The 13569-nt window shown below is 39.1% G+C and overlaps 1 protein-coding gene across 1 annotated transcript in view; it reads left to right on the top strand.

Annotated features, from left to right (window-relative positions):
- LOC119884810 (glutamate receptor ionotropic, kainate 2-like) overlaps nucleotides 1–12228 on the top strand; it is a 28186-nt gene extending 15958 nt beyond the window's left edge. Inside the window, exons 2-3 of the mRNA XM_038695115.1 lie at nucleotides 3715–3921; nucleotides 8872–12228. Coding sequence (XP_038551043.1) covers nucleotides 3715–3921; nucleotides 8872–9099 — 435 coding nt within the window. The 3' untranslated portion in view covers nucleotides 9100–12228. The remainder of the gene's footprint in view (nucleotides 1–3714; nucleotides 3922–8871) is intronic.
- Nucleotides 12229–13569: the final 1341 nt, after the last annotated feature.

Raw genomic sequence — 13569 nt, forward strand, 5'->3', positions numbered from 1 at the left:
AAATAAAATGCTTTAAAACTGTGAAAGAAGAAAATCATTGCATTAATATCAGATCTAAAATTCACTAGCACCCTTTTAAAATTAAATTACTTTCTCTAGATCTTATTTTGAAACATCCACCTCATCCTGTGTTTCCAGTTTTGATACAGTTACTTTTTGGTGCTTTTATTTTGAAAAACTAGTTTATGTCTAGTGTCTTATTAATATACAGTGACCGTATATAGTCTTTCAAATTTCAACAAGTTGTAAAGTGAAATTGAGTTTGTAACTCCCTTCTGCTACACAGCAGACAATATATATTAATAAAGAATCAATTATAATAAAACAGTAAACAGAAATAATCTGTCATCAGTGGAGCAGTGCTGAGGATGAATTAGAGTTTAAGAGTCTGATAGCTTGGGGGGGAAAGCTGCTCTGCAGTCTGGTGGTGCAGCAGCAGATACTTCTATATCTTTTCCCAGAAGGCAGCAGGGTGAACAGGCTGTGGCTGGGTGGGTTCTGTCCTTTAGTATCTTTGGACTCTGTGTAGACACCTCACCTCACTGATATCACTGATGCTCAGGAGATGGGTACCAATGATCTTCTGAGCAGTTTAATCATCATGCAGAGCCCTCCGGTCCTGGGCCGTGCACGTCCCACGCCAGTTTGTGATGTTTCCAGTCGGGATGTTTTCTGTTGCTCCTCTGTAAAAGCTCACAAGAATGCGGCACGGGAATTTGACCGTCTTAAGCTCCCTCAAGAAATAAAATTTGTTTCTTCACCAGCGTGCAGATGTGAGACGACCATGTCAGGTTCTCTGTGAAGCTCATTTTCAGGAAGCTGAAACTGTTCACCTGCTCCACCTCAGCACCACTGATGTAGACAAGAGTGTGTGTCTTTATCTCCTGTTTCCTGAAAAGAACGATTAGCTCCTTGGTTTTGCTGACGTTGAGCAGTAGGTTGTTCTCTGAGCACCACTTTGCAAGATAATAAATTTAGTACCGATATGAAGTCTCATCGTTGTTTGAAATCCGGCCGAAGACGGTGGTGTTGTCTGCAAACTTTATATAGAGAGTTCTCTCTATGTCGTGGGACGCAGTCGTGGGTGTACAGCGCGAACACGAGATGTATGTGTCTGATAGTGTATGTGTGAGAGCTGTGTTCCAGCTCGCTAATGATTTTAGCAGCGGGGGCTTGCAATCAGAGTTAGACGTTGCAATGAATGTGTAGGGAAAAAAACATCACCTGCACAACATATTACTGTCACTTCTATGAGTTGGTGTCATCAACAGTAGCTAACCTTCCTTAATATATTTCAGTGGTAGTTAGGCCTAGTATGTGTGCTTATTTTAAATACCAGCAGAAGAGGTTATGCCTGGACGGACAAATACTTGTACTGTGCTCTGGTATTGATCTGTAAGTGAACACTGTTGTCTGCTCTTTCCTCAAGATTACATCAGTATCTTGTAGGAGCTCAGTAGCTTCTGAGGCTACATTTGAACCATGGTCTTGGTCTTATAGAGGTAAAATGTGGAACGTGGAACATCACTTCACATGATAAATGCATATAGTTCCCATGTGAAAACATCAGTTTAAAAAGCTATTTTTTGGAAGGGACACACATTTCACATGTGATATCAACATTTTTATGTGTAATAAATAAATTATATATGCACATGGTTTTCTAATATTTTATAAAATCTACATGTGAAAACCTATTTCACACATTCAGTTTTTCTCGGGGGCCAGCATTTCACAGCAGTGACAACAGTATGTCTCACATGATAAAAATTCACCATACTTTTTAAATATTTGACACTGGAAATGTAATATTGTGAACACAACAATTCCACATGTGCTATTTGTAAAAAAAATTCCACTCATATATGCGTTTAACGTGATTATATGGGCACATGTGGTTTTCAAACATTTAACACATGAAATGTCAGACATCATATGTATCAAAAACGCACAATATCACATGTACTTTTTGGTAAGGGACAAACATTTTGCATGCAATATCACCAGTGTTTTTTACATGTTTGTGCGTCCACACCTCTATTTCGGTTCATTTGGTCCGGACCAAGAAAAACAAATTTTACATTGTTGCATTTTAGTTCTGGTCCAGTTCCTGTTCGTGCTGACATTTTACAAACAAACAAGAGGAGGAAACATAAAGTTATGAAGACTGACAGGTAACACGTTGAGTGGACAGTTTTGGCAGTAATCCTGCATTATCAAGACAGGCGTGGGGAAATCTAATTCCAGTGACTGACAGAGATTATGCACCACTTCAATGCTTCTGATGTGTATATTTATTAGTATTATTAAACTGCAAATCGACTGCATGTTATGACTAATTACATGATGGAAAAAGAGGCATAATTGTACAATGATTTGCATAAAAATAATCCGGAACAGTGGATTTATTAGTAGTTCAGCTGTTGAAATAATGCTAAAATCACATATCTGCTATCAGAAGATCCTGTGGTTGGTTCATTTGTTTTCACATCAAACTGCAGCAGAGTCAGCTGGGAGGCGGGTGGAGACCAGCCCAAACGAACCTTACCATATGGTGTGCTCGTACCATATTTAAACTTTTACGTCACACAAAGGCATTTATGGCTTTCGAATATTTTACTTGTGATGATTATTATAATATATTCATGACATAGAAACATGTAGTTCTTTCATTCATATGTGATACTGTACATGAATTTCATGTTTTTGTGTGAAAAAGAAAAATGTTTTACATAAAAATATTATAATATTAGTTATTATGTTATAATAACATATAATGAGATCTATTAAGAAATCCCTAATCTAACATTTCTATCCTCATATTACTATGTGGTGAAATCATTATGCTATATACTATTAGTGAAAGTGTACACACACACTGAAAGTGTTTTCTACCCCCCTCACGCAAATATCTTACAGCCTACATACTGCTAAAACTCTAGCCAGTAGAATACGTCAAAGCTTTTAGCAATATTAAATGTTTTTTATGTCATGGCACAGTTATATTATAAACAACACCTGCCTGACAATATAGTTTTTGATTTATTTGTCTGAGAGAGACAAACAGAGTCATAGAAATGAGCAACGTGCAGTGAGAACGAGCGTCTAAGGCTAACAAAGACAGATGGTACGTAAAGCAGAGGTATAAAGGGGAGGAAGCAGGAGGAGGAGGAGGAAACGAAATGAAGAATGGAGGAAAGAGAGGAGAAGGACATGGTAGAGGAGTTGTTTGGAAGGTGAGAGGGAGAAGAGAAGCAATAAGAAGGAGTTAGTAATCTCCCCAGCTGTTTGTGTGAACAGAGCTGATGTGTCAACTGATGGTCGTCTCTCCTTTTGTGTCCATCTATCAGCATCTCTTATCTTACTGAAAAAGCATGTGGTTTCCTGAAAGCTGGGCCCCGGCCCAAAGCCAGCCTGCCGAGCCTGAGAGGAGCACAGAGTCATTGATATTGGGGATTATCTCTTATTATGGTCATGCCTCACTTTGCACCCAACCAACCTCACATCACAAGACTGGGACTGCTGGCAGGCACGCACACACAAACACAGCAGCTTTACACATGCATCACTAGCCCAGCCAGTGTGTGTTTGAGCTCGCATGGCTCAAACACCTATCTCACACAATCAGGCACCCTGTCAGATAGGCCTTATCAGTAGGTAAAAGATGCCAAGCGCTGCAGAGACTCATCCCTCTTCCACTATTTTACCTGACAGGAAGAGCCATATGTGATGTTCAAGAAGTCTGACAAGCCGCTGTATGGGAATGACCGCTTTGAGGGCTACTGCATAGACCTGCTGAGAGAGCTGGCCAACATCCTTGGCTTCCTTTATGAGGTTCGCCTGGTGGAAGATGGGAAATACGGCACCCAGGATGAGAACACGGGCCAGTGGAATGGCATGGTGAAGGAGCTAATGGACCATGTGAGTCTTAAACATCATTATTAAAGAGTGCATGAATGTGATCCCAGCAAACAGATGTAAACATACACCTGTTCTTAGAGGATTCTGATTTATTAAACTTGGGTCTTATTTTCATAGTTCTGACCAATGGTTCTTATAGTTGTGATAACATTGTACACCCAAAGTTAATTGCTAAAATTTGGGAAGAGCCAGTAGTCAGATGATGATGAGGTGACAGGTTGGAAACACCAGTTTCTCCAGATTATCTAAACCACTTTATTTGGAGGTAAAATTAAAAGTAAGCATACCTGAAATGTCAGTATAACAAATCCAAACAATCATTGCATGGTAAAACTGAAACTGTGCCCCAGTTCCCTATAACATACATAGGTGGATTTTATGTAGTATGTGCATTTAGAAAAGTGACAGTTTAGTACACACTAAAAGTTTAGATAGCAGTCAAAAAACCACTTGATTTCTCAGTGTACTGTTGATGTCGTCCCATAATACAGAGAATATATGAAAGAGCTGCTTACAGCTGCAAAACATTACAATAAATTGCAAATTGTGGTGATACAGCTACGTAAAAAATAAGAAAACTATTTTGATTTCATTTGTGAAGTTGAACTGGCAATGGCAATCTAAAGTTCCCTTTTTATTGTTGTCATATGGCACATGATTCACAGAGATATATATATATAATACACAAAAACATAAGCAGTTGAAGATGGATGGATACTTGGTTAAGTTGAGGAAAAGATCATGGTTTGGGTTAAAATAGGAATGGTACTTATGTAAGTTACGTACATAAGTTAGTTAATCACGTGACTTAAGTATGCAAATTAAATTATGTAACTTAACTCACATACTTACGTCACATACATACTTATGCCGTATTAACTTAATTTATGTACTAGTAGATCATCTACAGGCCAGCAGATCAGAGTTTTACCGGCCCCTTCTGTATTATAATGGAATGGAAAAATGTCAATACTATTACTTCATTCATCATATGTTCATTGTAATGATTAATTCAAACAACAAATAACTGATTAATTCTTCTTATAATTTTTAAAGCTTTTAATATACATTTTTTGATTCGATTTTCCCATCAAAGTGCTATTAAAATGCAAAGATAGGGAGGGACTTGATGCAGAAGTTTATTGACGTTTACAGTAGCCAGTAGCACTGACTGTTCGTTACACCCTCCACTGTGTCATGCAGGCTCTATGCAGACTGGTTCCAGCTCCCAGTGAGTAAACACTGCGGTGGGACAGGGACCGAACACAGCCTCCCCGACAGACAGAGGCCATTTTGATGATAGGGAATACAGTTTTGGTTTTGGTTACCCAAAGCTTTTGTCAGCTAATAGGACCACTTGCTGTACAGCTAACTTAGCTAAGTATTTACAGAAAGAATTAACAGCAGTTATCAGTTCAGTAAAATGTAAAGCTATCCATCCCTCAAGAACTCTGTAAATGACCTCGGTACCTTATTCCCTGTTGGCCTTTGAGGCTGTGTTCGGGTACTCTGTAGATACTATCACTGCAAGGAAACGAGGCAAAGTAGCACTGTATCCAAAGGCATGACATGTGCCTATTTCCACATCCCTGCCCTTCAGTATCTCTCTGTAGATTGCAGATATCCCTCCACCCCTCTTTCCCTCTCTGGACAAAAAGGAAAAGCTCTAGCTGTGTACATAGGCCTCAGTCAGTTTAAAGATAAGTGAAGTATAATGTACACAATTAATATGTAGAATGGAGTTGGGACATGTGTTTTTGTGGAACTACAGTAGGTCAAAGCTGAAGCAGGAATGTAAACTGTGATAGCTTTTTAGAGTAACCTTTTCTCCTCTAAGCAAGTTAACTGTTTACAATCTGTCTGATCCTCCGAGCTGTTGTGCTTCTTGGCCCATCTGACTTTTTTGTGTAATATTGTAGTCTTTCCAGATCTCAAGTGACAGCAAGTAAAAATGATAAACTGACAATGAAAGCAACTGTTTAGGGTTTAAAAAATTATGTTTTGTATCTATTACAGCATTTATTGGTCAAATACTAAAACTAATAACTTCAAAGAAACGGTTACATGACGGTCTAAATCCATCCAAACTTTCCTGCTACAACTGATGAACAAATGCCCTTCTTCTGTCCACAAAATAAGATTATTCTTAATTAATCTATTAGTTGAGTGACAAACAAATTAATGGGATTAATAACTTAATAATAGGGTTAGGGTTAGTAATTTATTAAGCAAATTGCCAAACACAGCTTTGGGTTTTGGACTGCTGGTCGGACAAAACAAGCAATTCAAATAAAAGATAGGATAAGCTTGATTGATGTGCAGGGAATGCAGGAAGTGTCACAGCAAAAACTACCAAAATAGATGCACAGTATACATAACAGAAGAAGCCCAAAAAATATTATACTGTACATTGCGAGCAGACTTCACCTTGGGATGTTATAATGGGCGTTTTTCTTAATTTTCGTCCTTTAACTAGTATATTCTGTTGTAAAATATGTTACATGTGCTTCCATTTTTTTCATTTAACATTAGTGCTCGTTGCAAGACTTGTTTCAATATTAGTGTAAACTGTCATATCAACATCAATTACTACATAAATGTTTGGTTGGAAATGACCGAGAAAATCTAGGAGAAGTATTACACTGAGTCACACTAAGAGGGAAAGAAAAAGAAAGAACTACCATTATTTGAGAGCACAGTGATGCGAGGAGAGCATAGATTCTGTTGTGACTTGTTTTCCCTACAGAGCTTATTAAAACACACACACACACACACAAGCAAATACAATCTGCTCACAGTGTAAATCATTACACCCAACAAAGTCCCAGTTAGGATAAACTGCATGGGCAGAAAAATATCAGGCGCTACACGGCCAATAGTCAATATCTGACCTCATTAGAAGCAGCACCCACGAGGGGTCAAGTCTCCCATAATTCCTCCACACTTGTCTTCGGCCTCTGCTCTTGATCAGTGCAGTGAGTGACTGTTGTGACAGATAGTCTGGTCTTTTCACGGGTGAAAGGCCTTATCCCCTGCGAGATGATGTTCAGCGTGGGTTTGCCCCACTTACTGTGTAGGGTTCAGCTTGACTTAGACAGATTGTGACTGCAGCAGACAGGCCCTCAGAAGACTGGGGAGTGTGAACTCACAGAGAAGAAGTTCAGTTGAAGAAGAAATGCTGAAGTGAGCTAAACAAGTTGGAAACATCCTGTCAAACGAATTTAGCAAAATGATCTTTGGTCCGTCTAACGTTCAAGTGGAGTAAACACATCCTGATGTATTTACACTGTGTAGGGTTGGTAGTTTGGATATATTCAGAGATGCCTTATATCAGCAAGAACTTTCATGTATCACAGCTGTGAGCCGTGAGCTCAGTCAATCCTCGAGTGATATATGGCAACCTTCATAAGACAAAAAGGATATATCTGTGATAAATGAACCACTTGACCTTGCTGTGGATGTTTAGCATTTATAGTCACAATGCAGTCTGAGATTTATTAACTGTCAGCAGCACATGGTTTTCACCCCAGATATGGAAAGATGACTTTCCTGAGCAGGTCCTCTACTTGCCTTTTCTATATCTCTAAAGCACACAACTCATATATAAGCACGACTCCTGTGTTGGCCAAATAATATGCCACATTATAAATAACTCACTTAATCGGAACAAAACGTTGGTATTGCATCAGTGGGTAGAAATTAAACTGAAAAATTGAAATAAAAACAAAAGTGGTGTAAGGCACTGGATTTTATTTTAAGCTGCAGACTGGCAGACCTCCAGCAGAGTTCTTGGCGCATACAATTGTGTCTCATGTTTATGTAAATGTGTAAAAACAATAATAGCAATAATAGCACCAATTCTTACATTGTTGTCTGACACGTAACTACTTACCTTAATGCCTAACAATGCATACAAATGATGTAGTTGGTCCAGCTTTTGCCTTTTTCTGGTGTATATCCAAAATGCCCTGTTTGTGAAATACAGTGGAAATGCAATGAAGAATTTAGTCACAAAGCCTCACAAGTTTTTTTAAGTCTCGTGTTATTGGTTGTGGGTTGTTAATGTCTTGCAGTGGAAAAGGATTATAGGTCCCCAGAATTGCAACGATATTACACTGACACCAAAGACAACACGTTGATTGCTTCAATACATCTTCAACCCTCATTAACTGCTCACAGTGTCAATGTCAGAAGTATCTTCAGGCCTTTAAATGCCACAGATGCATTAGTTATTTTCAGTCTGCTTGAAAACAACCGAAACACAGACCTGGAAGCTGTAAGAGAGTGTTCTAACCAACAGTTTGCAACTATGGATCCCATTTAGTCTTACCCCAAAAAGATATTTCAAACTCTGTTTAAAACCGTTTCCAGTTGCTGTTAGAGATATTAAAAGACAATAAGCAGGACAGTCCTTAACGTCAGTGTTTGTCCTTTCTGGGATAAAAGCCCTTACTAAAATGTCAGTTTTATTTTTTAGGGTTTTTGGTGAAGTTGCCAGTATATCACTAAGAGCTTGCTGAGCAATTATACCATTGAGGACTAAAGGGAAAACACACCAACCATGTTGCGTATTGTTGCGTGGTTTTAGTCATGGTACAGCAGCTAGGATGTGCGTATGCAGTCAGGGAATGTTATATAATTTCAGTACCTCACATTAAGGATAGGACTATGCTACAGCTACCAGCCATTCTAACAAAACGAGAAAGTAGGTAAAGAAAATAAATGAATGCTTTGATTTAGGCTCGAGAGAGAGAGAGAAAGTTGAGTTTAGTAGCGGGAGGATAGTTGACGGGTGGAAAGTGAAAGAGGGCTTTAAATTTCTTGCTAAGTGCCTTGGGACAGACTTTGTAGTGTAAAGACCCTGTTTTCTTAATTTGATTGCCTCTAAATGCTTCCTGTGACTGTGACTTATGGCCTGTCTGTCTTCTCTTTTATGTTTGCTGTTGACAGAGAGCTGATCTGGCAGTGGCTCCCCTCGCCATCACGTACGTGCGTGAGAAGGTTATTGACTTCTCCAAGCCCTTCATGACGCTGGGTATAAGTATACTTTACCGCAAGCCAAACGGGACCAACCCTGGGGTCTTCTCCTTCCTCAACCCCCTCTCGCCCGATATCTGGATGTATATTCTGCTGGCTTACTTGGGTGTCAGTTGTGTGCTGTTTGTCATAGCCAGGTAACATGTCACTTGCAGCGATCACAACTTCACACAGTCAGACACATGCGTAGCTGCCGTGGCTCAGCCTCGTTCATCTGACTAACACCAGGCTCATCTCTGTAATTGCAGGATGTGTGTCCTGAGCTCACTAACTCACTCATAGTGAAAGCTTACCACTCAGTGACAGTGCTAACGCTAATCAATGGTCATATATCAAAGCTCAGACTCGATGTCATTGCTGTGGAATGTGTCGAATGCAGTTTAACCATAAAGAATCACATAAATGTCTGCCTTCTTCCGCTGTTAGACATTCAGAAAGAATGGATTTCTGCTTATAGAAAATCTTCACATTGGCGCTTGGCATGGCTGCTAGGTTACTCCTGGCCTGCTTCTACTTACATCAGTATCAGTAAATAAAACTACAGGCGATACCCACATATACAGGAACACAGACCTTACACAGAGAAGTTGTAGGCCTATCAGCCATTTGAGGGTTGTGTTTGTGTCTGAGAGAGTGGCAGAGAGGTTGTGCACTCATATGGATATGTGTGTGTAAGTTTAAGTGTGGGCTGTGTCGTGCTTGATGTGAACACTGCTGCTCCTCTCGCAGCTTTCTCTCACTGTCCTGTGTCTCAGAGTTCATGCTGTCTTTTCTTTTCTCTTGTTTCCTTCACCTTGCTCCAAATGCAGCTATAACTCCCGAGTTCACTTTTCTCTGCTTGTTTTGGTTCACAGTCTTCCCAACAGCAAAAAAAAAAGTCATATGGCGTTATAAACAGCAAGTAAGTAGAGTTTTGAGCTGTCATCATACCAGATTAGACATTTTGTTGGAAAAGCACAGCCGAATCTAGTGCTTCTCCTTGTAACCTTCGTTTAGGATGATGATCTGATGATCTGGACTCTTTGTCAAGACTAACCTTCTCTGCTGCAGCTGAGACTCCAAAAAGAAATCTGTCCAGACTACTTTGTTATGCTGTCTTCCAAAGCATAAAGAGCTGTTGGATATCACATTGTCAACATCTGTCTTTTTCCCCCGTGTTATTTTCTGTAGTTGCTTTGGATTACTCTCTTACTTCTGCACCAGAGTTATCTTATAAGTGGGGCTATGACCTGCAATTTCAGGTCCCTTACTCAGACAAGTTCAAATGGCATTGCACTTGTTCAAAGCAAGTAAATCCAAGGAGGGAGTGCTGCAGAGTTTAATTACACCGCTCCAAACATGCTTGTTGTGAACATTTCTGAAGACATACAAGGTTCTAGGACTCACTCTGAGTTGCACGAATGGTGCTGGTGATGGAAAGTGATGACACTGTACAGTTCATAAGGGCTATGTTGAGTTCTGTACAGGGTTAGGGAAGTATGGGTAGATCATTGTACTGATGTGTAGTAGGAAGCCATAATAAAAATGAAGGAACTCATATTATAATTGTTTTTTAGATCAATTCTATAAATAATCAGAAACTTCTCTAATGGTACACTGAGCCCTAACCATAACTGTAAGAAATGGATACAAGCTGTATAAGGTTATTTGCTTTTGTGTTCATCTACCCTACAGATTAGTTTGGTGATATAGCCGACATCAAGAATGCTTTGGCTGGTGAAACGACACAACACATTATTTGTACCGATTGTCTTTTCTTTTAGTGTCTTTGCTCAGGCAAATTCTCTCCGTTGATAAAACAAGGCCAAATGTTTTGAGGGCTCGCTCACTTAATCTAGTGGCTCGTGCTTGTGGCTGCCGTTTGAATGGTGAATGGTTTGAGTGGCATGCTGAGGGAAAAAAAGAAAAAGAAAAAGTACATGTTAACCCTAAAACTTTTGGGAAAACATCGGCTCTCTTGCAGCTGCGACCCGACAGTTTTACTGTTAACCTTAATGAGTTTTCCAATGTTACTGGCGATATGATCACACAAGAGAATAAAAAGCAGCAACTGTCATCTAAGTTGGCTCAGAATATGCACCTATATGTATTTAATATCACAATAAGTAAGTGTTTGGGTAAGTGTATACATTTTCCCCTCACTTTATCCCTTCTTTTCTCCTGTATACACAAATGCATGCTGGGCTACAGTTGCATGTTTTTTGCTGTAGAGTGTACCACATAACAGTCTCACAAAAGTTAATAAAATGAGAAGTCTAAAAGGCAGATTACGTATTCTAACAGAAAATGTAGACATCCCTCCACCATGACAGAATTATGTGACGATGTGTATATGTTTATAATGTACTGCCAAACATTATAGGTTAGTCCGAAGAGCACGTGCGATTGAACTATAATAGTAGTGTACATGTCAAATGTCTTTTCACTCTCCTCCTCCAGTGGTATTAAGTCATGCAGATAGTTTTGGTTTTATTTGCTCATGTTATTTGTCTCTGAGATTTCTACCATCACTCCAATACAATAGAGGTAAACAGAAATTTAACTAGGGACATGTTTTACCAGTAAGAGTGTCCGTTGTTCTAGATAATCCACAGACCTAAATGTCAGCAGTTTTCAAACTTCATTCTACAGAAGAAAAAGTTCCTGTTTAAACTGGAAAGCTCTGGGACAACCCAGAGACAGATATCTAAAAAAGTAAAACATCTACATGGCTAGAAACCACAAAAAGTAAGTGAGTGAACTGAATCTTTAATAAAGTCATGAGATCAGTTAAGTGTGAAAACTTTATACGCTAGCATATGTATTTGATTGTATTTTTTGTTGCTCCAACAAGTCTCCTAAACTAAATGTCAAAAATGTTTATTTCTCATCTTCACACGCATATTTGTGTTTTCTGATCTGACGCCCCTACGGCAGAAAGGTTAGAAATGTTTTCCTTCATCTGTCACCGCTATGGTAAATGTTGGACTACTTGGTTAACCACATTGTTGCCTGTTGATAGGAAATGGGAAATTGATCAGCTGACCCCAACCGAGTTTAGTGGCTCTGAATGTCACACTACTTTTGACTTTGCTTCTGACAGATGTGTCATAATTCATATTATAGGTTGTTTCTCAGTTAAATGCAAACATACAGCAGTTTTTATCCATTTACTTAAAACAACCAATGCTATTTTCTCTTGGGACAATCTCTGCTTTTTCTATACACCCAGGTTTCTTTCAGATATACAGTATATAAAAAAAAACAACCTTCCTCTACATAATCCTTTCATGGTGGGAAATGTATTTCTTTTACTTTCCGTTCAAATACATCATTTGTATGTTAAGAAATCACACTCATTTCACATTTGTGAGACCAACCTGTCTAGCACATACATTTGATGGGCAAGATCTATTACTCCAAGGTTAAGTTCCACTGTGCATTTATTTACTTTTTATATATGTGTATGTACACATTGCACATTTTATCTCTGTATGCTTGTGTTTGTGCTGTGTGACTGACTGTTGAGTGGAAGAGTGAGAGACTGACAGTGATGAATACTAAGACTGATGGACACAGTGCTAGAGTTAGAGCAGCTTCTCTCCCATGTGTAGGCCTATTCCACATGGGTGCACAGCTAAAACCACATGATTACTCTGTTGTATTGCCACCTGCCCTGATATCTCCGCTTACTGATGTTAATGTTACTGGTTGTCGTTGCTTTTATGTTCCGTCTAATGACGTCAATAGCACTGCTGCTGCATCTGGCACAGGCGATATAACAGCTGAAAAAAACCTACACCACACCTCTGCTCAAGCCTATGCATTAACACCTCTGCATCCTACACATCAAGAGATATTTTTTAAGATAAGCGAGAAGCAGAGGTAAAACCTTAGAGACAGTAATAGATCAGAATGTTTTTGCAGAATATTATTAGTCTTTCTCTAAATAATTATGACTCGTGATAGGGTCATCGAGTTCTCGCCTGTCTTGCTCAAAATTTGAATATTTCTCTGTGTGTGCGAAGTCTTCCTTCCCTCGTCTCAAACTGTAATCTGCCTCTGTCCTCAGTCATAATGAAAAGCCCTTGTTTAAGTGTGTGCTCATATTAAAGGCACAGCCCTCATCATGTGGTTAAAATTCTCCACTGAATCCTATGCAGAAGGATGTTCTCTATTCATGCTTATAGTGTTTTTGTCTCAAAATCTTAGATTTCGAATTCGTAACTGGAGAAGGTTAACAATAATCACTGCACTGAGCATTTAAAATAATTAAGGTCTCATAAAAGGTATGCTGTGCAAATAAATACATTCCACAAATGAGTTAGATAGGAAGCTGCATTATATTAGAGATGGTTGAAGATTCCTGCATGATATGTAAAAGTTAATAAAAAGATGGGCCTGATGGGCAACGCAGATAAACCTGGATACTCAGTGTCATGCTCAGCAGTAATTCTATGACACATCTCTGAGTTGACTGTAGCAGCTGCATTCTGAATGAGCTTTTTTGGTGACCTGTTCAACGAACGTTACAGTAGTTGAACTTGCTGGAAATAAAAGTGTGGGGGGGAAATCTAAACCACTACAACATGCAGAAACGTAAGGAATACTGATCCGGACTGGTCCTTTATT

This window comes from Micropterus salmoides, unplaced genomic scaffold, assembly GCF_014851395.1.
Source record: "Micropterus salmoides isolate LMB-PRFRI ecotype aquatic unplaced genomic scaffold, ASM1485139v1 Ms_hic_scaffold_3685, whole genome shotgun sequence".
NCBI lineage: Eukaryota > Metazoa > Chordata > Actinopteri > Centrarchiformes > Centrarchidae > Micropterus > Micropterus salmoides.